Source organism: Salvia hispanica, chromosome 2 (assembly GCF_029641045.1).
Source record: "Salvia hispanica isolate PSC_SH4W2 chromosome 2, Shi_PSC_v1, whole genome shotgun sequence".
Taxonomy (NCBI): domain Eukaryota; kingdom Viridiplantae; phylum Streptophyta; class Magnoliopsida; order Lamiales; family Lamiaceae; genus Salvia; species Salvia hispanica.
In genome coordinates, this window is record NC_142693.1 from 41,683,827 (window position 1) to 41,709,873 (window position 26,047).

At 35.1% G+C, this 26,047-nt stretch overlaps 3 protein-coding genes across 4 annotated transcripts; 1 reads left to right on the forward strand and 2 right to left on the reverse strand.

Moving 5' to 3' along the window:
• Positions 1–2,578: 2,578 nt before the first annotated feature.
• Positions 2,579–5,458, reverse strand: LOC148932430 (protein FAR1-RELATED SEQUENCE 5-like). Its single transcript, XM_089065098.1, has 4 exons — positions 5,269–5,458; positions 4,392–5,124; positions 3,684–4,116; positions 2,579–3,562 (listed from the first exon to the last, which is right to left on the reverse strand). The coding sequence occupies exons 1-4, from the start codon at positions 5,456–5,458 to the stop codon at positions 2,579–2,581; spliced, it is 2,340 nt and encodes a 779-aa protein (XP_088921224.1).
• Positions 5,459–20,378: 14,920 nt separating this feature from the next.
• Positions 20,379–23,469, forward strand: LOC125200615 (oleoyl-acyl carrier protein thioesterase 1, chloroplastic-like). The gene is made up of 7 exons (XM_048098293.2): positions 20,379–20,946; positions 21,545–21,678; positions 21,780–21,893; positions 22,334–22,429; positions 22,749–22,836; positions 22,911–22,979; positions 23,065–23,469. The coding sequence occupies exons 1-7, from the start codon at positions 20,635–20,637 to the stop codon at positions 23,344–23,346; spliced, it is 1,095 nt and encodes a 364-aa protein (XP_047954250.1). The 5' UTR covers positions 20,379–20,634; the 3' UTR covers positions 23,347–23,469.
• Positions 23,428–25,475, reverse strand: LOC125200616 (RPM1-interacting protein 4-like). 2 transcript variants are annotated; one of them, XM_048098294.2, is made up of 4 exons: positions 25,220–25,475; positions 24,110–24,652; positions 23,855–24,040; positions 23,428–23,778 (listed from the first exon to the last, which is right to left on the reverse strand). In XM_048098294.2, exons 1-4 carry the CDS (start codon positions 25,223–25,225, stop codon positions 23,755–23,757), a joined length of 759 nt encoding a protein of 252 aa, XP_047954251.1. In that variant the 5' UTR covers positions 25,226–25,475; the 3' UTR covers positions 23,428–23,754. The 2 variants fall into 2 exon arrangements, with proteins under 2 accessions (XP_047954251.1, XP_047954252.1); XM_048098295.2 differs by having other exon boundaries at positions 24,110–24,649; positions 25,220–25,474.
• Positions 25,476–26,047: the final 572 nt, after the last annotated feature.

Here is a 26,047-nt window from a genome sequence, read left to right on the forward strand (position 1 = left end):
ACATATTTTTCATTTGTAACAGTTGAAACAAAATGTTTACGATACTTTGCTGAATAGAAATTTAGCGTGGAGGCGGAAATACAGGCTGTAATGGATGCGTATAAGGAAATAAATATCGATGATGATTTTGTCAATGAGGGGTTGAATGGCAAAGTAAATGAGTTAATGTCTGGCACAGTTAATGCATTGCCGTCAACAGAGGTAGTAGTTTATGACAACAACAAGGTAAGCCTAAACGATTCCTGGTGCAAATGTCATTATCTTGAATTGGATATTACAATATATTATTGTGCTTCTATATTATTTCGAAATGTAGGGCAAAAATGTGATGGAAAAGATGGATGTACCTAGGAGAACGCAGAGGAAAGTTTCAAACGCATTGCGATCTCCATACGCGGTACGACAAGTCAAGCTCACAAATAAGCTATCTCAAGAGGAGACTGAAGCTTATTATTGGATTCTTACTACCAATACAACAGACGAGTATTATTTCTTATTTTGTTTTAACGATATAGCGCTATGTTATATACAGTTACTTAATCAGATATATGGTCGTGTGCAATTATTAGGCTATTATAAGATGAAGTTATGTGTTTATAGGTTGAAACGATAACAATGCATAATGAATATGAATGAGTGTATTATTGAATTGTTGTAATGCGCAGGGATGTGCTCGTTTATGATGACGATGTTGTCACTCTGACAAAACTGGAATTATGTTCGTTAATGCCTCAGAAGTTAGTAATGGTTGGAGTTATCAATGCATGGGCATCGTACCTGAATAACATGGAAGAGGGGCGACAACCATACTCGTCACGACGGTTATTCTTCACAACGTACCCGTGTGTAAGTACTATTGGATAATATACATGAATTATACGTACAATGAAGTGCCTAACTTCGTTTATATACAGTTGTACACCATTGTGACAAAGCCTCAGTCTGCGGACACCAACACACTTTGTGCTAAGTTTTGTAACATAGTGGAAGACGAGGTGAATGTAGTTCCAAATTTCAAATGGGCAGACGTGCAAACAGTACGATTCATGAATAAAGGAACTTCTGCTCAATATTTAGAATGTCATTTTATGTCGCAATTTGTGTCATTGAATAGGTCTTCTTCCCAATATGTGCGAACGAACACTACTATGCTGTATGTTTTTGCTTTCAAAGAAGAGCTACCGTTGTAATAGACAATTCCAAAAATGGGGACGATAACGATCTTACAAAGAACTACGGTGACATTCCAGAGACACTGGTTAGTGTTTTGGACTTGTTATAGATTTTTTTTTTATCTAGAAATCATAGATCTCTTAACTATGTTTTTGTGTATGCAGAGGATGTTTTTTTGTCACTATTTGACACAGATCGGCCTTGTACAACAATGCAAAACAATTTCCTCTGCCAGAATAGAGAGGATGGCAATGCCGTGGAGGACAACAACTAATGCTAAAGATTGTGGGGTCTTTCTAATGAGGCACATGGAAACGTATAAAGGCGAGCGCGTTGAATATTGGAATTGTGGGCTAAAAAAAACTAGCAAAGGAGTACTGCAGAGTTTGAGGGCAAAATACTGTTCAGCTTTGATGAATGCAATAATCAGTCACGAATGCATCCACAACAAGCTGATCACATCAAGATACTACGTAGAGGCAAGCAAAAACAATCACATCGATGTTGAAAAAATGATAGCAGAGTACCTAAAGAAGAAGTGATGTAATAGTTTGTTAGTGTCTGGGGTAGAGATACAACCGTAGTTATGAAATTTGTTACTATTTTTCCATGGATTTTAATTATCTGCATGATCTGTGAAATGATATTATACCACTTAGACCATAGTTGAAGATTCTTTTCATTTAGTCTCATTAATTCTATGCATAGATTCATTGGATAAACTACTGTGGTTCAGCAAAAGCATAAATAAACTTCATCAGATAAACAAATTGTTCAAAACAATGATTTACTGATAAAGGTATATTGTACAGTTCGGAACACATTAAACTAAATTGATTAACTTTAGAAATTAATCAAAGACAAGAATCACATTAATCCAAAATAGCAATAATATATCATACTAGATGAAAAACTATTCATCTTAACACTAGATAAGTTCATACACGTAAACCATAAAAACTGAATAGGCTAAATAACTCTTTTATTATTAGCTAAAATTAATCAAAACATGGATATGTTGGCCGAGTGCAGTTCTTAGATTATTATAAGATAAACGTTTACAATACGTAATGAATCAATAAATTTACAACCAGTAATTGTTCTACTGAGGGGTGCATAAACATGGTTATCCGATGAATTAAATTTACTGCAAGATGATCACAATATTTTATGTGACAAAATAAGACTTCAAGAAACAAAATTACATAAAGAGAACGTTATGTCCGACAAAATATTCATTGTGACGTTAGATAAGTTCATCCTCAAATCATGAAAACATAGCAAAAAAAAAAAAATCATCATTGCTTAAATCATATTCATCTAATGTCAAAAGGGATTCACATAATTTTAATATAAAAAAGTTGAAAAACTGAGTCATTACATCAAGACACAGAGACTTAAGGAACTACTTTTTATTCTGCTTCTCCTTAATCTTTTTACAATTTCTTGCATCATGATTACCAACCTCACCGCATTCGGCACATTTACGACCAGGCTTCGCCTTCAGCTTCATAGCTTGCTCAAGGTGTGTAAGAGGCCGTCTTCCTGAACCCTTGGTTTTGACAACGTCAGGAGGATGGACATCTATTTCGCTAGGGGCTTGAGACCCATAGAAATTCTCAATCATTTGCCTCTTATCACTGATAGACAATACAAGTCCTTCGCCCAATATCGCTTTCTTCCCTTCAGCAATAATTTGTCTAAATGCACGAATTTGGTCAATGTTTCCCTTAATAGTTTGTGAAACCTCAAAATAATCACCATGCATATCCCTCCATTCCTGAGCTGCCTCATCGACAATGAGAGCAGTTTCAATATCGTCAACAAAACCACAATGTACAGGCTTGACAAAATTAGACTTCAACCAACGTCCTCCATGTAAGTGATCGGGAACCAACTTCAATTTTTTGTTTCGTAAGAACCAAAAAATGTGGCTGCATACGAGTCCAAGTCTCTGTAATAGTTTACACCCACATGCATATGAATCGCTAGAGACGGAATAAGACACGGACCAGTCCTTAGAGAACTTGTCATTGATCACATATATTTCAGTGTCATCCTCGATTGAAGTCTTTACCATGGTGCAAATATCAATTGCTTCCTCAATCTCTTCCTGAATTGCCTTAAACCCACCGTCACTATAGATTGTTGACGCATGTCTCTCAAGTGGAGAATTTGTTTTCAACATTGGGGTAGTGTTGGAGTCATGATATTCAAACCTGTTGCTATTGCTGCGTTGGGAAGCCAATGCATTGTTGTAATTCATAAGAAACTCGACTAGATTACAGCGAGACTTGGTGTACCTCTTGAAGAAACTGTTCTGAGACTCAGATACAGAGGTGGTCTTAATCAATGAACTCATTGGAAAATCCCTGAAGTATGCTGGAACCTGTATAATCATCGCATATGTAAATAGATTCATTCTTACCTCAAAATAGTCCATACTTAAGCAAAATTTGTACAGCATAGTATTACGAGGAAATAAAAACAGTTTTATGCTGTTGACATACCCAAAATTTTCGATTGGCAAACATTGTCGAAAACCACTCGTTATTTGTAAGACCGTATTTTTCCATAATTTTGTGCCAGGTTTCTTCGAACTCTTCAGGCTCTATCAACTCAGACCACACACATTTATTTAACTCCTTCTTCAAATCCTCATTGTGGAATTGATTCTTGGGCAATTTTTCAACGACCTTAAACATGATGTGCCACATGCACCATCGATGTCTTGTATCAACTAGAACACTGTCGACAGCCACCTTCATTCCCAAATCCTGATCAGTAATGATCAATTTGGGAGCAGCGCCCATGCATTTAATGAACCTTTCGAACAACCATTCGAATGAAGGAGCATTCTCTTTCGATAACAATCCAACACCAAATGTAACGGGTCTGCCACGATTGTCTTTGCCCGTGAATGGTGCAAAAATCATACAATACCTACATTCCATCACATATGGATGAAATCAGTTCACAATGACATCAACAAAAACTACTTAAAAAAATAATAAGGTACACCACAAAAAAGCTTCTAAATATGTTTCAACACACATATCATAGTGGACAGAAGTAATTATGTTAAATCACCTGGAATATAAACAATTCATCATTTAACAAAAACACACACAATAAGGATGACACGATGTTTAATGCATATTGACATAAATAAGCAAAAAGATGGAGCAATCTAAAAAGTGACTACTTATTGGTAGTACCTATTTGTTGAGTAGGTTGTGTCGAAAGACACAATGTCACCATACAAATGGTAATTGTGCTTGGCAATAGGATCACACCAGAACAGACGTGTAAGCCTGCCCTTAGAGTTTACCTCAAAGTCGTAGGAGAACGACGAACATATCTCCTTCTTCCGCTTCATATCATTCAATACCATTTGCACATCAGCACCATCCACATATGCTCTTAGATCACGCCTATAGTTGCGAACCTCGACAATGGTGCATCCGACGTAATCCAAACCACCTAAGACCTCGCTAAGCAGACTAAAAGTCAGCGTGGGACCGATATTTGCACTTGCGCAATCTGCTATGAATTTCTGATGAACTAGGTCGATATTGCGATTGAGCCTCATAAATCGCTTATGACGTAATTGAACCATATCGTGATTATGTCTCTCTTCAAACTGTTTAACAACATAACCAGTACCCTTACAAAACTTAAAAGCAACTTTAGCCTTACAAAGACACTTTCTAGAGGAACGTCTACGTTTAGCCTCAGGCTGTTTATGGTTCACTCGCTTCTCACCTTCTCTACTACACACAACGTATAGCCATGTAACCAGATCTCCAACCCTTTTAGATCCATGTTTACGGGTGTCAAACCCTACGTTCTGTGCATATTTATTGTAGAAGACAATAGCATCATCCAGGGTATGAAAAACCTGGCCAATGTGTGGCTTCATTTGGGAAGGACATTCAGGGATGTATGACACTGGGATAAAAAAAAAGTACAGTCAGTATGCAATTTATTTCATCCGGTTTGAAATATATTTCATACCTACGATCAAAATAATACATCAAGATATTCTATGCGAGAAATATTCACTGCGATAAAAAGGAGAAATATTCCAACTACCTGGCTCTAATTCGTCATCCTCGGATGATTCGGAGTCAGAATCAAAAAGTGAGCTGCCAACCGGAGATTGTAACTCGTCGAATATTGACCCATGATTGTCGTCAATATTTTCTGTGGAAGTAGTTCCACGTATGTTTGCTGCTTCAGGAGAAAATTCAGTTGAGTGAAAAGGGTTGCTCGAATCGTCCATTGATGTACTGGTAAAGGCCGTTCCAGGCGTAAAGCTGTTTGAACAATCCATACAACCAAATAACACGAAGAAGTAGATAGACGATAGTTGAAGATTACAAATGAATGGAATTGGATATTTAGTTATTATAGAGAGATTGAACTGTGCAAAGCAACTGATATATTGGCAGATTAAATGGCAAATGAAGAGTAGATTAGAATCGTGTGAATATCATTGCCATATTAATGTGTCTGAATATTTTTGCAGATTGAATTGCAAATGAAGAGTGCATTAGAATCATGTGAAAATCATTTCCATATTTACGTGTCTGAAATCAAGGAAATAAAAATAACAGCCAAAGTTACAATTACAAAAACAGCCCCCCACACGTTACTTGCATATATTATAATACATGTAGACAATATTTAATCATATTTGAGAGAATTAATTATGACCATAGGATTATAAAATGGGTGGACAAGATTTGTTCTCTAGTTCGGTCATTAAAATTGGTTCGACATTGAATATAATCCTATATATATATATATGAGTGCGTTAAAATGACAACACTTTTAAAATGACACTGTGACACCATGCTAGACTGCAATATTATATATGCTAGACTGCAATAGTATAAACGCTAGACAGCAATCTACAACAATCTATAGATTGCAGTCTAGCGTATTGGATATTGCAGGCCGCATCACCTTGCAGTCTAGAGTATTGGATATTGCAGTCTAGAGTATTGGATGTTGCAGTCCGCGTAAATTTATCCTTGCGAATTTTTTATGATTGCCACATGGTAGCTGATTATTCGTCCACGTGTACAAATGATTGGCTAGGAATGGTGGTATGGTGTTATTTTAAGATGGGTTGTCATTTTAACACATCCCCACATATATATATATATATATATATATATATATATATATATGTAGGGGTACGTTAAAATGACAACACTCTTAAAATGACTGCAATATTATATATGCTAGACTGCAATAGTATAAACGCTAGACAACAATCTACAACAATATATAGATTGCAGTCTAGCGTATTGGATATTGCAGGCCGCGACACCTTGCAATCTAGAGTATTGGATATTGCAGTCTAGAGTATTGGATGTTGCAGTCCGCGTAAATTTGCCCTTGTGAATTTTTTATGATTGCTACGTGGCAGCTGATTATTCGTCCACGTGTATATATGATTGGCTAGGAATGGTGGTATGGTGTTACTTTAAGATGGGTTGTCATTTTAACAAATCCCTATATATATATATGTATATATATATAGGGGTGCACTATGGTGCCACCATAGATAGGATAACACCATACCACCAATATAGTCCGTTAGATCTCATCTATGGACGGCTAGGATTAAGTTTCGTGAAAAAACACGGGTTTGCAGTCTACTATATTAAATATTGCAGTCTACTGCATTAGATACTGCAGTCGTGGTAAACTGCAATATTGTTGTGGTAAGACTGCAATATTCAATGAACAACACTGCAATCTGGTAACGTAAAATTAGAAATTTCCTATTTTACCCCTCCGTGTTTTTACACGTGGCAGCATGACAAGCACACGATTTTCAGATCCAATGGCCTAAAATGGTGGTATGGTGTTACAATAAAGAGGGTTGTCATCTTAGTACATCCCTATATATATATATATATATATAGGGGAGTGTTATATTGTTAACTCAATGTTTAATTGCTAACTACAACTCAATAATAGCCATTAGATATTCAAATTAAAGGCCTAGATCATCAATCACGAAATGTCAATACGATCAACAAAAAACGTCAATAAGGTCATAGGATTAATTCCAAAAAATATCAATAGGGGTATTAATGTTAAGTTAGTTATAACTAACTTTTAAAAGAAATCTCAAAACTTTAAATTCATATAACATATATCAAATTAAAGATAATTTTATAAGGATTCCAACGATATACTACATGCATATGTTCCGACGTCAAAATTTGAAAAAAAAAATCTAGAATTTTCGTATTTTTCGTACACATGCTAATGTCAATACAGCTAAGATAATATGTCAATATAAAGCATATACAATGTCAATCCTAAATTTGTGTTGACATTCTCAAAGCATTGTGTTGATATTTTCGAAACACTATATTGACATTTTCATCCAAAACCCTAATTTGGCGTTTCTTTTTAATTTTTTTTGATTTAATTAATAAAAATGAAAATTACACGTGGCAAATTGTAGACCACACGTTTTTTAAAATTATGTGGCCTTAAATTAGTTGTAGTTAGCAATTAAATGATGAGTTAGCAATTGATCACTCCCCTATATATATATATATATATATATATATATATATATATGACGATAGGGATGTGATCATATCATAACCCATATTTATGGTGATAACCTAATAACCCTCATTTTATGGACGAAAAATATCATTTTACGGAACAGAATATCATTTTATGGAATAAAAGTATCATTTTATGCATGTTGAAAAAATATCATTTTATCGCGTATAAATATCATTTTTAGTAAAAATGATACTTTTGACCCATAAATGATAGGGTTATTAGGTTATCACATAAATATGAGTTATGATATGATCGCACCCCTATGACGATATGACCATATATATATATGGTCATATTCTAATGCTTATAGCATCCTAATCCTTTTCAAGACAAAATCTTCAACCTTAGATTTTAAAATGAGTGGATGAGATTAAATCTTACGAATCTCAATAAATAGTAGACAAAATATCAACAAAAGGGTAATATCGTCATTATATTATCATATGATAATTTTCGTGAATTTTTTTTATATCAATATAGTGTATTACAAATATCAACAATATGACATAAGAATATCATTACTAGTACAAGAAAATATCAACACATATTTATTGAGATTTTTACATGGTTTTATTGAGATTTTTTTATGTATTTGTTGATAAAAATCTGGTTATCAACATTTACGAAAACTAAAATAAAAAATATTAAATTTCACCATCCGAACGTCGTCGGAACATATGCAATTAAGATCTCGTTGGAATCCTTATAAAATTATCTTTAATTTGATATAAATTTTAGAAAAAAATAATTTAAATCGAGAGAGTTACGTAAATTTAAAGTTTTAAGATGATTTTAATGAGAGAGAATTGACATTAATACCCTCTAATTTTATTTATTAATTTTCTTAATTAAAAATATAATCCATGTGGCATTATTTCAACCACTAAATCTTCTAATTTAATGGCTAAGATTTAGTCTTAGTTTGGGATTGCTAATTAGTTAGCAAATGATCAGTCCCCTATATATATATATATATAGAGAGAGAGAGAGAGAGAGAGAGTTGTGATCAATGTCGAACCAATTTTAAAGACCGAACTAGAGACCAAATCTGGGCCATTAGATCTAGTTTTTTTGATGAGATGTGTTGCTGTGAAAATTTTTTCGGCTTCATTACAAGCCCATTTTACTTCATTGTATAGGTTTATTACTTCATTCTGTACGTAATACCTTGAAACTACAACATGTTTTTACTTGCTTCCAGTAGGTTTTGAAATGATTCAACATATGCTTCATTCAAATTCATTGACGTGGGTTTTTGCTTGATTAACATTTAAAAATGCAATTTATTCAAGTGAGTTTATTACTTCATTCAGAAACATTATTACTTCATTCCAGTAGGACTTCAAATGCTTCTACACATACTTCATTCCAATAATTTATTACATTATTCCATGTGATTATTAAACTATATTAGCGCTATGGTGGTGGTGATAGATATTGTAGAGAGAAAGAACGGCACGCGACGGCGAAACCACATTTACGTACTGGAATGAAGTAAAAACCTACTGGAATGAAGTAAAAACCTACTAGGATGAAGTAAAAACCTACTAGAATGAAGTAATATATTCTGGAACGAAGTTAAATCTTCGTAGCATGTTAGTATGACTTATTTACCTTCGGATGAATTAAAATAGGCTCGTGATGAAGGCGAAAATAATTTATAAATTTATGTATCATATCCATAAAAAACTAGATCTAAAAGCCCCCTAATTTGATAGGGTTCGGTGGTTCGGTCTTTAAGAGTGGATTTGTGGATAATGTGACTCTAGGGTGCGTTAAAATGACAACACTCTTAAAATGACAATGTGACACCACGCTAGACTGCAATATTATATATGCTAGACTGCAATAGCATAAACGCTATAGATTGCAGTCTAGCGTATTGGATATTGCAGTCGGGAAAAGTTGCAGTCTAGTGTATTGGATATTGCAGTCCGTGAAAAATTACCCTTGAGCAATTTTTATGATTGCCACATGGCAGCTTATTATTCGTCCACATGTACAAATGATTGGCTAGGAATGGTGGTATGGTGTTACTTTAAGAGGTGTTGTCATTTTAACACAATCCTATATATATATATATATATATATATATAGGAATGGGGTCATATTCTAATGCTTATAGCAACCTAATCTAAAATCAAGACCAAATCTCCACCCTTAGATTTTAAAATGAGTGGATTAGATTAAATCTTACGAATCTCAATAAATAGTAGACAAAATATCAACGAAAGGGTAATATCGTCATAATGTTATCATATGATAATTTTCATAAATGATTTTTATATCAATATAGTGTATTACAAATATCAACAATATGACATAAGAATATCAACACTAGTACAAGAAAATATCAACACATATTTATTGAGATTTTTACATGGTTTTATTGAGATTTTTTGATGTATTTGTTGATAAAAATCTGGTTATCAACATTTACGATAACTAAAATAAAAAATATCAAATTTCATCATCTGAATGTCGTCGGAACATATGCAATTGAGATCTCGTTGGAATCCATATAAATTATCTTTAATTTGATATATTTTTTGCGAAAAAATAATTTAAATCAAGAGAGTTACGTAAATTTAAAGTTTTAAGATGATTTTAATGAGAGGGAATTGACATTAATACCCTCTAATTTTATTTATTAATTTTCTTAATTAAAAATATAATCCATGTGGCATTATTTCAACCACTAGATCTTCTAATCTAATGGCTAAGATTTAGTCTTAGTTTGGAATTGCTAATTAGTTAGCAATTGATCACTCCCCTATAGGAATGTATTCACATCCTTTTTCCATCTTTTGTTCTTTTTTCTTCTCAATCTCCACCATCCATATTCAAGATCTGATGGCAAAAAATAATGCCACTTGTATTTAATTAAATTACATTAAAAATTCGAAAAGACCAATTTTGGTATTCTTAAATGAGTTGGTTATGGTAACTTCCTTGATTATCTCTATCAAATATCACGTTACAATCTTTCTTCTCTACGGTTTTTGTTTCACAATATCACTCTACAATATTTCTACTCTCCCTAAACTTCATCCTTTTTTCTTCGTTGAAGACAATCGTCATTGAAGTCATTCTCCCTAAACTTTCGGCTCATTATTTTTTATCGTAATTGTCAATAATTTCGAGCACCCGTTCATTGATTTCGATTTCTTCAACAATGGACGAAGATTTTTTAGTATGTTTTTATTTCGTATTCCTTCATAATTTTATTTCTTCTCTCATATAACTGACTCGATTTTCTACGTTGAACACGTCTGGTGGTGTAGTTTCTCGCCTAAACCCGAATTCTGGAAGTATTACTCAATCGGTTTCGTTTTTTCAACAATAAGAAAGTAATTTAATTAATTCGTTTATTGATTTACAGATTTTCGTGTTTTGTTTTCGTAAGTTATAGTTTGTAAATTTTCGACAAATAATGTACTATATTAAGTGTATAATGTAGATTGTATTAATGTACGATTATAGTTGTATAATGTATACGCCGTCTTTGCATAATGTATATTACAATGGGTTTAATGTGTGACAGAAGTTAAATCCATTCCCCAAAGGGTTTAGCAATCCATGGGGCTAAGGTATAGTACCGACTCACTAACAAAATCTTGACTACGGGAAGGGAGTTACATCCATTCCATAGGGTTTAGCAATCCATAGGGCCAGGGCATATTACTAACCCATACATCAAAATTCATTTTTGAATTATGTACGTGTTTCAGGGAATAAATGTTTAGGCTAAGTAGAACTAAATAATGTAAGCCAAGTGGCCTTTAATGTACATGTGTAATACTAATGATGTACTTGTGTAAGTATTTAATGTTTGGTGAGAGTTGAATTCACGCCCTTTGGGTTTAGCAATCCATGAGGCTAGGTTGTAGTACCCACTCACAAACGGAACCATCACAAATGGCAGAGAGCTTGAATAATTTTCCTTGGGTTTAGCAACTCATTAGGCTAGGTTATAGCACCACCACACGAATTAAATTTCATTTTTTTAATGCGTTTAAGATTTGGTACGGTAAATAATGTACCAATAGTATCTAATAATGTACATTCGGATAAATGAATAATGTACAAATTGGAGAGAATAATGTTAAAAAGAAATTGAATTCATGCCCTTTAGGTTTAGCAATCCATAGGGCTAGGTTGTAGTACCCACTCACAAATGGAACCATCACAAAGGGCAGAGAGTTTGAATCTTCCCCCTTGAGTTTAGCAACACATGGGGCTAGGTTATAGCACCACAACATGAATTAATTTTTTTTTTTAATGCGTTTAAGATTTGGTACGATAAATAATGTACCAATAGTATCTAATAATGTACATTCGGATCAGTGAATAATGTACATATTGAAGAGAATAATGTTGAAAGGAAATTAAATAATGTACAGATTGAACATAATAATGTTGAAAGGAAATTGAATTCAAACCATCCCAATTGCTTTACATCGTCATAAATCTAGACAAAATATCCTACAAATCTATTTCAAATCAGTTGGACACCTCCTGAACAAGAAAGACAAAAGCTCCAAAACCCAGTTCATGGACGGCTTCCTTCTGCTGTGGAGTTAGGTTTTTAAACAGTCCAGGAACTCGGTTGTGGTCCGTCGACAGTAGAGATGGTCGACTTTCTTCCCCCTCGGCTTACTTTTCTCTGCGTCTTCATGAGAGGTACTCGTCTCGGCCCTTTGCTAAGCCAATCTCCCGGAACTTAAAAAATCAATAATGTATTTAATTAATATTATACAATGCACACTGCTCGCTGTATAATGTACAAATGGAAGCAAATAATGCACATATGAATATAACATTCAATCAACAATCAATCGATTTTTTTTAAAACCACAAAACATAATGTATACCACTGTCTACAGTAATGTACAAATAGCAGCAAATAATGCACATATGAATACAAGTTTCACTCATTTTCAGGTATTTTATCACAACGTACAATAATGAACAACAAAGTGCTATATAATGTACAAAAACCAATAAATAATGCCCAAATTCAAGTGAACCAATCTATGTAACTTGACACAAACTCATCATATACACCACATTCTACTATAATGAACAACCACTCGATGCTTACAAATGGCAAAATGCAACAGAGTGTTATATAATGTACAAAAACCAACAAATAATGCACAAATTCAAGGGACACAATTCCAATAGCTTAACACACAAATTAATAAACAACTAGCTTGAATAAGGTATAACTTCTTGAAAACTACAAATGGAAAAGACATGAGATTGCTCACCTGCATTTTGGGTGTTTTGGGTATTAGATTGTCTGCCTCTTTTCATCATGGTTGTTCTGTCAGACAAACCAACAATCAATTAAAAATAACAATCTACAAAACCCACCATATCACAATTATAAAGCAGTAATTAACTACAAACTTCAACAATGGACAAAACCTTGACAAAAACGACGGCAATTTCATGATTTACGGAAAAATAAACAGACGATTTGTGAAAATCGTGAAAAATCAATCCAAGGTTTGTGAAAATCGGCGATTCAAAGTGTCCATTAACCAAAAATTGGAACTTTTAACACCTACCTTGTTGTCGACTGGAAATTGACGGCCGCGCGCGAAGGGATTGAGTCTTCAACTGCGAAACGGCGGCGGAACGTTGATTTAACGGCGAAAATCGAAGGTTGGGTTGATTTCTGGTGGCTTGGAGTAGCAGCTAGGGTTTGGAAATGGGGGGAAATAGGGGAGACGAAATTATATAGGTTTGTGTTAAAATGACAACACTTCTTAAAGCGACACCGTGACACCATATATACAACAATATTACAAACACTACAAAACAATCTATAGATTGTTGTATAGCGTGTTGGATATTGCTGGACAAGAAAAATTGTTGTATAAAGAGCAATAAATTGATGGCCGAGTTTTTTGAACTTTTTTATTTTTTTTGCCACGTGACAGCTTATTATTCGTCCACGTGTACAAATGATTGGCTAGAAATGGTAGTATAAACATATATACTAATATTATTAAAATAAAATTCGGTTTTTTTCCCAGTCGAACCGAACCGAATTGAAAAACCAAAATTTTCATAATTTTAAAACCGAACCGAATTTTAAATTTTCGATTTGGTTCAGTTCGGATATTCGGTTTTCGGTTTTTTTCTCACCCCTAGGAAAAATATTCCTTTGATTATGATTCTTTGGGATTATGATTTTTAAAATTGATGATGCCTTAGTATTTAGATTCTAAGAAATATGATTCCCAATTATATAATAACTGTGTTTGGAAATGTGTGAGGATTCTTATACTCCCTTCGTCTCATAAAAATATGTGCACTTTCCATTTTCGTCCGTCCCATAAAAATATGTTCATTCCATTTTTGGAATGTTATACTCTCTTTGTCCGCCATTAGGAGTCCCGGTCATTTTGCGCACTCGTTTTATGAAAATATAATAAATAGTTAAAGTGAGACTCCTAATGGCGGACGGAGGAAGTATTAATTTAATAATGTAGGTTCCACTATCCACTAACACCACTTTAAATACCATTCTCATCATCTCTCTTACTTTACCATACAATTCTTTCATTCTCTCTTACTCTACCAATTTTATCTTAATTCTCATGTCATATCCGTTACCCATATTTTTATGGACGGAAGGAATATTAAAAATTTTATGTAATCAAGCGTCCAAAAACAAACTCCTCGTTTAAATCATCCAAATCGAATTTTATCAATTTGACACATTGAATCCCGCAAACCACACCTTCACACCTCAATGGAAAAAAAGCACACAAATATATCTTGACAGAGTCATAGATTTTGAATGAGCGATTCCTCATTAATAATCGTCACGGAAGCCCCAATGCCAATTATGACCTATGTGAATTAGAAATTTTCCTCTTTTTACAAATATGTATCGGTTTCAAAAGCAAATTGAAAACGAACAACGATTTACATAAATATCATAATAGTATGTAGAATACAGATTCGTTGAAAATTGCAGAGATGAAACTGGAGAAAGAAAATAAAAGAGAACGAGGAGAAGAAAAAGAGAACACAAGAGAAGAGAACAGCGTATGTTTTTAAAATCCTAGATTGGAGAAAAAAATACCTGGGTTGAAATAGGGAAAAAGAATCCTAAAATTATAACTTTCCTTGTGTTTAGGAATTAGATTCCTTTTCTTATTTTCATATAATTTCACCCAACAAGATAATTTAATAATTAAAAATCAGATTACTTTCCACTTTTTAATCAAACACTGGAATTTAATATTTGGGAATCAGATTATCATCCCAAGACACGATCTATGTGATAAGGGTTTAACCCCTTATCAAGATGGACGGTAGAAGAAAGTCACGAGGAAGCTTATGCCTCGACGAACAATCGACAGAGATGTGATATAGAAAAATAAAGATGAAAGAAAAACTATTATTTCATTTATTGATTCCCAAATATAACAATAGTACTATTTATAATATTAATCTATATCTATATTAATATAAAAAGCGAGTTTTGGATATAATCTTGAATATTTATAAGTTTTGAATACTATTGCAATTACTCAAAATCTATAACTATATAATAAGTGTAATAATTTGACTATCTAAATATTCTAAGCGTTTTTTATCAAACGGTTGGCTAATTTAACTAGATATTGAGGCCATGCTAATTAATTAATACTAATTAATTATGAGAGTGAATGCTACTGCACCATAGCTAATTAATTATGAATTAATTGTGAGAAAGTATACTAATTATGTATTAATATTTGTGTGTGATCGACGGTTTCATTGTTGTGGAAATTATATGTCAATAATTATAGTATACTCCTATGTTTCATATAAACATACATATATTATTGTAAACGAATTCATGTGATTAATGATTTCTTAATGTGATCAAATTGATTCCAAAATGATTAATTAATATACAATTGATTATTATAATTTTATCCTAAATGACGAATGTGAAAGGTTTTTATAGAGTCTTATGGTTATTTTTTTTCCTATAAATATGACATTTGGAGGCTTACTTTCCACACATACCTACTTATCTTATATAGTAAAACCAAGCTTGATATTTTTGTTCTTACTAGGAAGAAAGGTTGACACCATGGAACCATTCCATACCTTGCTCAATATTGGAGTTTCCTCAATTTATTCGGTTATAAAAAATCATTGCATTCATATATATAAAGCTACCATTCATGGAGCCAAAACCAATATCATCGTTTAGAGTGTATTTTTCATGATCGTGCAATATGTTGCTAGCGGTATTGTTTTGTGCATCGTTTTAAATTTATATGCAAATTATATGAAATCATTAATTACAAACTTTTTTTCTTAGGGCATTAGAATTCGAATAACTTTGCCGCGAATTTTACATGAAAGGTTCAGAGCAATACTCAAGGAAAGGAGGTGTTTTCATATAATTCCTGGATTATTATTTGTTGTATTTTCAATGCGGTTAGGTGTTTCGTTTTTTTTTTTTTATAAATTTGTTAAATTTATTACTATTATTTTGTATAAGATTAAATACATATTTGTTTATATTAATTTCTTTATAGCAGGTGGGTATTGCTAAATTTTTTAAAATTTAGACAAATCTATAAATTAATGACTTGCACGAGTGGTACACTAGTACCAATATAATGAACAAGAAAACCAATATATGAAAAAGATATGCTAATTCCTAATTTATCTAACTAAATAATGAAACTAAATAATAAAATATCGAACATATCAATTCCTCAACAGTTGAAATCCACCTTGCCCTCAAGGTGGAAACCACGAAACAACGAAAATAGTCGATGATAGCAAGCGCTTTGAAATTTCCCCTCCTGGATCAAATGTGATTACCAACAAGGATTCTAGAATTCGTTCCAACCTCCTCTCTGGATGCCTCTTCAACTTCCTAACAATGCATTTTTCACCCATCATTTGCTCATTCGTCTTCCTAACTACTTTTTCTTTTGCAATCTGCTCCTCCAGTTCATCCATTTCGCGTCTAGTAGCTTGTTGCTCCCTCACCAACACTTTGAAAACACTTTGATCTAAGAGCGTGCGTGATCCAAGTCCCTTTTTTAGTGCCGTACTTTCATGATTATCATCTAATAGAGATGATTTTGATTCTTCAATCTCATCAAGAACACTATCCATCTCGTTCAAGGAATCATTTTTTTCCATTTTTTGATGAGCAGTCGTTTCTTGATCAAGGCTGGAAGAATGGCTGTTGGGAATCAATTCGATTTCATAACAAAATTCTTCATCTACCATCTTCCCTCCATCCCTTAAATCCTCTTCCTCTTCTTCTTTTTCACCACAAACACCTCTCCAATGATTTCAGAGCTAATGATCTGATAAGGTTCCCAACAACGCATCGGCCGTGGTGACGGTGGATAATGGGCCAGCCGGTGATCATACGGCGAGTGTTGGGGCGGTGGATACCAGCAGAAGTTTGGGCAAGAATGATGGGGCTGCAGCTGATCATACGCCGAGTGCCTGTGGAAAGTAGACAACGGTTCTTGATGATTGCGATTTCCGGGCGGATCCCAGCACGTAGGTGGGCGTGGCTACAGAGAGTCATACGGCACGATGTGGCGGATCCCAACATAAATTAGGGTGGTAGCGCGGGGGGGGGTCAGGTTCTGGGCGCAACGGGGGGAGCGTGGCTACTGCCCTGCGCTCATGCTCAACCAATCGGGTCTCGAATTGGGCGAGCCAAGCGAGAATATATTCCAACGTTGCGGCTGTTGAATTCAGTTGCAAGCCTTCGGATGCTTGCGATATCTCCGGGGTGTGTGTCGCTATCGTGGTGCTCTGGTCTCCCTATTCCGAGATAGACTTTGGCCATGAACGAAGATGAGAGGATGAGAACAAGGTGAAAGCACCAGTTCTCCCTAAACCCCTTATCAAGACGAACGGTAGAAGAAAGTCGCGAGGAAGCTTATGCCTCGACGAACAATCGGCAGAGATGGGATAGAAAAATAAAGATAAAAGACAAACTATATTATTTCATTGATTGATTACCAAAGCAGGAGCGGATCCAGAATTATTGATATGAGGGTACGAAAATAATTACAACGACATAGAGCTTCAATATTCGAATAAGCCATTTTGTTCTCTTTGTCATTTTTCTGAATTAGAATCTTTATCTTTATTTTGTTTTCATTAAACCTTTCGTCGTAAATAAAAATAAATTATTTTTCTACTGTTATTACTTGGATGATTTCTACTGCTATTTAAAAAGAAGGTTCTTTATATTATGAATAATTTAGTTTATGTTATCTTGGTTTTGTTTTAAATGAATGTTCTTAAATTTATGTATTCTGGGAAATTTACTTCAACTTTTGCAGTGTGTTATCTTTTAAAAAAAATAATTTTTAAGTGCCGATCAGTTTACTTCAAAAATAAAATATTCTTAAACAATTAATTCAAATTGAATTCATCCATTATAGACGATAGATTCTGTAATCAGATCATAATTTATTTTTTCTTCATATTTTGTTTAAAAAGTATGAAATCATATAAACTTTACTGTTTATTAAATAAGAGCTACATAAATATCTGTTAAAAACAAAGTAATGAAACAAAATACTATAAAGAAATAAAAAAAATTAAAGAAGTTACATTTATCAATAATTTAGCTATATGAATACTTATCAATATAAAAAAAGAAAAAAATGAATTGAAAAGGATAATTGGGTATGAATGAAATATCGTGATGGGCCAATGAAATTAACAAAAGTTAAAACACATAATATAAAAATTGTTATGACAAGGGATCAACCAGCAGGACTTTGGCTGAGGCAAATAAGTTGTTATGACAAGGGATCAACCAGCAGGACTGTGGCTGAGGCAAAGAAGCTTTCTACCGCTAGACTACTGATGCCAAATGTAATTTCGTCCACTAATATTATATTAGACCGCAATATTTTTGTGCATCTACTATTACCCCAAATATAACAATAGCCCTATTTATAATATGATACTAACTTGATGAACAAATAAACCAATATATGAAAAAGATATGCAAATCCCTAATTTATCTAACTAAATAATGCAACTAAATAATCAAATACTGAATGTATCAACTCCTCAACGATCGTTCGGATGCAACGATGACTGCCAATTCTAGTCTCCCTGTTGGAGGTAAGGGGTGAATAGACCGCTGAACTAGAGTGCGGACACCATTCGGCAGTCCCGGATCGTGTGGATACAACTCCTACGATTGTTGGATGGGCAGTTGCTGCCACTCCATGTAATTGTGTTGTCGTGGCTGTTGAACGAACGAATCGAAGCTTGCATAGGGCTGTTGTCCATATGCTTCAGTTGGCGGGTTTTGTTCGTCAATCACGTCCAACCTCTTGTTTAATCTGTTGCAGGCGACCATTATCCGGTCACATAGGGAAGACACAATGATATCCTCGTTGGAACTCATGGATGGAGGATGGGGTCGCGATGAAAGCACTAATTGTAAAGGGTAAACCCCTCAACAAGAACGTAGTACACAGAAAGGAAGTCGCGGAAGCAAAGTTCGTCGATCAACCGAGAATTGATATTGAAATAAAGTGAAGAAAAACGTAAAAGGAAAAATAGATAATTGATATCCTTGAATAATCAAAGGAATAACAATGTCTCCTATTTATAATTTTAAACACCCTAACTAAAGGAAAAAAAAAAAATCTTAAATAACTAACTAAATAATAGAGATATGAGGATATTCATATAAATATGCTCGTATTACCATGTCAAACAAACATGACCGTAGTACAATTTTTATCTATTTCTAAAGTCCAGATATTCCTTCCCAAAAGTAACCTTATTAAAAATACTTTATCAGTTACACTAACATATGATATTTGATAGCAGTATTTTCTTGAATGGGTTGCCTTTTAATACCACCAAGCTGAGCCACCCAAAACACATTCTCTAAATATCAAAGAAAATTTATAAACGATTTCCTTAAAAGGAACACAAGATACAAACTTTATCAAAATCATCACACAAACAATGTCTTTTCCATTTGAACAGATTCCACCGTACCACCAACTCTTTAATGTATAGCCAAATCAAATTCAATGCTACTGCTATTTTCTTTGTTTCCAAAACTTATAGCCGGACCAAATACTATAGACTCTGGACATACTAAAATTACTTTCAAGTATGTGGGGATCACACTATTATCTAAGACGCCGAGTCTATATTTGAGTTGATATAATTTGATTATATTAAAAATCTTGATTAAAGTATTTTTTGAGGGACAGAACAATAATTTATCAAGCTCGAATTTCAATAAGTTTTAAGTCAACTAATAGTATATTAAAGAAAGTACACAAGGTGACAAGGGGTATGGGGTACCCGAACCATAAAAACTTAACATGTGAACTTTAATGCAAATATATGAGAAAGTTAAAATATTTGAACCTTTTTTTTTTCCACAAAATTGAAGTGATCATTTTTTTTAAAATCCGTGCCAAGTTAAATCCGGTCATATAAAGATAGACAAAACTAAGTGTATTTTTGTGGAGCGAGGGAGTAATAAGGACGAAGAAGCGAGTATATAAAGATGGGAGGAAAAAAAGTAGAACACAAACAAAATAAAGAGCGATGAATATCCACAGAAGATCTATTGATTTTGTGTTGTGTGGTCAGTGGAAGTAGATTCAATTCGGAATCTCACACGACCGCAACACATCCAATTAAGTACCCCTCCAAACACATCGTTCATATCGACTGCCACTATTTAAGAGCTCATAAATAGACACTCACTACAAAAAAATTACTACTACCAATTTTTTAATTTTGTGTGGCGTTGCGAAATTTGCGTTAAAGTCCTAGCTAGATAAATCCCCAATTGCAATGTTGCTGAGGGGAGGGGCTTTTTCGGCATGCAGCGCCGCCGTCGACGTTAAAGGCAAATGCCGCTTTCCCGGCGTCATTCGGCTGCCATGCGCTTCTCGGTCGGCTTCGATGCATGTGGCGTCGGTGGCGACGGGCGAGCCGATGAGCAAGGCGCAGGAGCCGAGCTGCCACCCGAGCCTCGCCGACCGGCTGCGGCTCGGCAGCTTGAATGAAGACGGCTTATCGTATAAGGAGAAGTTCGTTGTGCGATGCTATGAGGTTGGGATTAACAAAACCGCCACCGTTGAAACCATAGCCAATCTCTTACAGGTGCTTCAATTCATTCTTTTTTCCTTTTTCTTTTTTCTTTTTTATTTTCTAAATTTAGCTGAAGATTTCTGCAATTTTAGCTGATTTGGTAACATTTGGAATATGAGTGTTTCTTTTGAATAAAGATTGCATCTTTCATGGCTTTTTTGGTGTTGATGTATAATTTGGCCTAATTTTTGGTTGTCCTTTTTTACAGCCTTGGGTTACCAAATGATGATGTGAAAGAAATTTGTTTGGATAATTATACTACTTGGTTAAAATGATTTGTTTAGTTTTGAAAAGTTGATGTTTTCATATACTGCCTTTTTCTCTCTGTAACTTGTTTCATGAATTTGTGTGAAGTCGTGTTTGTTTTGAAATTTAGAGTAGAATAAACTGATGTTACAGCATGTATATATTGTTCTTGTATCTTCATCATAGATTTTCTCTTTTTGTTGCCATAATCTTGCTCTTCTTCATTTTCTTACAAGTCTCGTGTTTTCTTCTTTTATATCTGCATCGTTTCGTTGAGGTGGAAAAAACTTCAGTAGAGAACTATCTGCTTCAACTCTAGGCTTTCTTCTTAATCTAGTACTTATTTTCCCTTTCTATCAAGCAGGAGGTTGGTTGCAACCATGCTCAATATGTTGGGTTCTCGACTGATGGATTTGCAACTACGCTTTCTATGAGAAAATATCATCTCATATGGGTGACTGCTCGAATGCACATCGAGATCTACAAATACCCTGCCTGGTATTATAATTTGAGAATCTAAACTGTTGCCTAATAATGGAAGATCTTAGTTGCTATGCTCTTAGTCTTAGACATGCTTTTGCATATTCATAATGAAACAGGAGTGATGTGGTTGAGATCGAGACATGGTGCCAAAGCGAGGGAAGGATAGGCACAAGACGTGATTGGATTCTCAAAGATTATTCTACTGGTGAAGTCATTGGACGCGCGACCAGGTGTGCTGCAAATTTTATTTTAAAAATTTGTGATCAACGCGGGGTTGCAATCGTAAACTTTGCTCATCCCCATACTTCCACATGATTGCGAATTACTCCCTCCGTCCCAGATAATTCGTCCCAGTTTTCCATTTCGGTCCGTCCCATATAATTTGTCATTTTTGGTAGTGGACCCCATATTCCACTAACTCATTCTTACTCACATTTTATTATAAAACTAATATATAAAGGTAGGACCCACATTCCACTAACTTTTTCAACCCACTTTTCATTACAATTCTTAAAACCCGTACCCGGTCAAAGTGACCCGAATTATCCGGGACGGAGGGAGTATGTTTTTAGTGCCTTTTGTGGTGGTTTCCTTTGGTTCGTGACAAGTACTTTCAAGACTTTGAGAGTAATTGATGAAACTTTTACCCTCTGTACCTGTTTTATTGCAGCAAGTGGGTGATGATGAACCAAGATACGAGGCGGCTGCAGAAAGTCAGTGATGAAGTGCGTGATGAATATCTAGTTTATTGCCCCAAAACGCTTAGGTAATTCTTTCATTCCGATTTACTTTTCTCCTTCACTTGGTGGTTCTGCCTTAAATGGCAGCATAATACAACATGTTTAAAGGAAAAATTTGATTAAAAAAATCTTTGTATTTTCTTTGAAGGACATTGGTAATTGAATTTCTTGGTTGCTTCAATATTTTTCTTGTTATCTTGCATGAGCAGCACCGCACTTTAAGGCGAATCTCGAACATATATATAACACGGTTTATACAGTACCTAGTGCCGAATTTTACATGTAGAACTTGCCACGATTGCTGCAATAACTAACTGTTATCTGTTAATTTGTTGTTGATGGCAGACTAGCTTTTCCAGAAGAGAATAATGCTAGCTTGAAGAAAATAGCTAAACTTGATGACCCTGCTGATCATTCCAAAGTCGGGCTTGTGGTAAGATCATCTGGTTTCTACAAATAAATCGAACTTTTTTTTCTGTATTAATGAGCATGCCACTGTTTTTTCAGCCTAGACGAGCTGATTTGGACATGAACCAGCATGTAAACAATGTCACCTACATTGGATGGGTTCTTGAGGTATGTCTGAGAACATTAAGTTAAATGGCATTTCTTGCTTAGAAATTAGTTGTTTTTGCTGAAATAGTGAATGGTTTTACAACAGAGCATGCCTCAAGATATCATCGACAGTCACGAGCTGCAGACTATAACGTTGGATTACAGGCGCGAATGCCAGCAAGATGATGTAGTCGACTCGCTCACGAGCTCTGAGCCGGCCATAGGCGACATGGCCTCAGGTCTTCGCGGAACTAACGGCACTCCAGTTGCTGCTGCAAGAGACGAGAACGACTGCCTTCAGTTTCTGCATCTACTGAGATTATCAAACGACGGCTCTGAGATCAACCGGGGTCGCACTGAGTGGCGGAAGAAACCTGCAAAAAGATGAGTATTCTATCGTTGTCCTTTCCTTCTATCGCTGCTACTCTTGTAATTTTATGCTACTCTTGTGAGATCATGACGACAATAATTCAGAGATAAATTATGCAGACTGCAGAGGCATATAATTGAATTATGTGCTTACAAACTCAAAAAATACATTTCATTACAGAAAGAGAGAATCAGAATGAAATAATCTATAGCATAACTACAGAAGTGGGAGAAACTGGACACTAGAAAGACCAAAACTAAGGCAACAACGACGACTATAGATGATGCAGAAAACAAACTATAGACCTCGTCTTTTATTTTTCACACCAATATAAAATCAAATAATACATCATCCATCCAATCCACACATATGTTCCAAACAATACCGATTCACTTTGAACTCTTCAGTTTTCTTCCTCCTCCTCGTCTACCACCACCCGCAGCAACATTTCTGCGTTGGAAGAAAACGTTAAGAAAAAGAAAGAACGGGAGTACTTAGACGAAGATAAAACGGATGCACGACAAACCTTAGGTTGGTCCTTCTGTCTCCCAGGCGTGCCGTAAGTGTTATGCCTGGGAGTCCCAGTGACGTTCCCGGCTCCAGTGTTCCTCTCTTCACGCACTTTGTTGAAAATGTGCGTGAAGTTTTCAGCTGACTGGGGGTCGTTTTCGTCCCACTCCCCAAATCTTGGCACGGCTGCACCTTTATCGGGCTGCCATCGCAACACAAATCTATTAGTATAAACTGATATTCATCGAAACATGCTGTTTATAAGACTTACACTCTCGTCGCCTCGACTAGTGGGCCTCAGCTTGGATCTTCCCGGGGTGCCATGGCTGCTATCGTGGCTCTTCCCTTCCCAAGCGGGCGACCCGCTGCCTCGTCCTCCCGCAAGCTTCGCCTGATGATGGGGGTGAAGAGGTGAGCGGTCGAAGCTCTGCTCGGATCCCGCACTGGGTCGGGCAGGGCGTACAGCCCTCTGGCCACGCCCAGCATAGCTCGACTCAGTTGCAGCCCTTGTACCTGGATTTTCACTAGAGTTGTGCGAATCAACGTCTTCCTCTTTGCTCACTCTGCGTTGGGGCCTCACCCCGGCTGCTCCCCTCCCGTTAGCCTCGTCTGGCTGGGGCTGGGGCTGGGGCTGGGGCCGGGGGTTTGCTGGAGGTGGAGCTTCAGAGTCTGGGAACATGTCCGGATTTTCCATGGGATCGTTCGGATTTATAATTTTCCCACCTTTGTTTTTCCTTGCCTTTTCGAAGTACACGGTGTAGGGAACGTTGTCGTCGTTTTCCCAGTTGCCAAATTTTGGCACATTCGAGCGCTGCTTAGTAACACAAAACGAAACTACATTACTCAATTAGAAGCAAATTTTGATTTTTTTTGTTTGCAATCACAAAATGTTTATGATGAACATTTTCAACACCAATCAAATCCTCAACCAAAATCTGAATTTTAATCATTTGAATGGGATATTTATTATTGAATTTTATCTATCTTATATGGTCACAATATATTCACACTTCACCAAAAAAATGATAATAATAAGATAGAAAAGGCTACAATACGTATATACGTACATGTAATCAAAAGAATACATGAAAAATACTGATTCACATGAATCAGATCTGATTACCAAACTATTAGCTTCTCTCTCTACAAAAATCATCACATCAAAATCAAACTGACCAAACCGATTCACTATGAACAACATAACAAACTGGATTTATCAATTGAAGCTAAATCCACTGAGGATGAAATCTGAAGAGAGATAAAGCCGCTAATTGAAATTAAAAACTGCAAAAAGCAAATTCAATAACCAAAGCATGATAAAAATTCATCTCCAAAACTTTGAAATTTCGTATGGGGAGAAACACAAAAATCGTGAACTTACAGCCATTCGAATCGATGGAGAAGCAGAAGTGAAATTGGGCGAGTTTTAGATCAACTTAGCTCGAGGAAATCCACAGAAGGCAGAAAACTTTCTGCAGCGTCTAATTTGCAGGCGCAGAGCAGAGCAGAGAGGGGAGAAGAGAGAGAGATGGGATTGCAGTGATGATGAGTTAATGATGGAAGGCGAGGGGTCTATCGACCAACAACCGGCGCCACCGGTTATTGATTTGACTATTCTCCTCACTGTTTTCTTCTCTCACTCGTCTTTGAATTGTTTCACTCGTCGAGATATCTAAATATTGGTGGAGCCATGTAAATTAAAGCAAAATCAAAATTAATTTGTAAAAAAATAGCACAAACAAATACTTATAATTACAATTATTTATGCATATTCTTAGACCCTATTTTAGTTACTTATTTGAAGTGACGACTAATTATTTTTGCATGCATTGTCAATATTAAAGTTACCAAATTAAGATTGACATATACACACTATTGTCTTTTCCAAAATTGTGCCTTTCCCGAACTTTTCATTTTGAACTTTTAACCAAACAAAGCTCGAGGAATTTTTCGTGCTCATTTTCTTTTATGAGTTATTTTAGAAGTAAACAATGATGTCTACTTTTGGAATCAATATTTTGAAGTAAAAGAAATTTACTTATATTTTGCTTCCAAACAATTCCGTTGATTTGGCTAAGGTGAAATTTTGCTGAATTGAGCGACCGGTGATTGGTTTGACCGGTTAATGGTTACTGTTTTGGTGGCTGGTTTGCTATTTTAACAATAATCTTTTTTGTTTTTTTTTTAATTATTGATTTTGTTTTTTAAA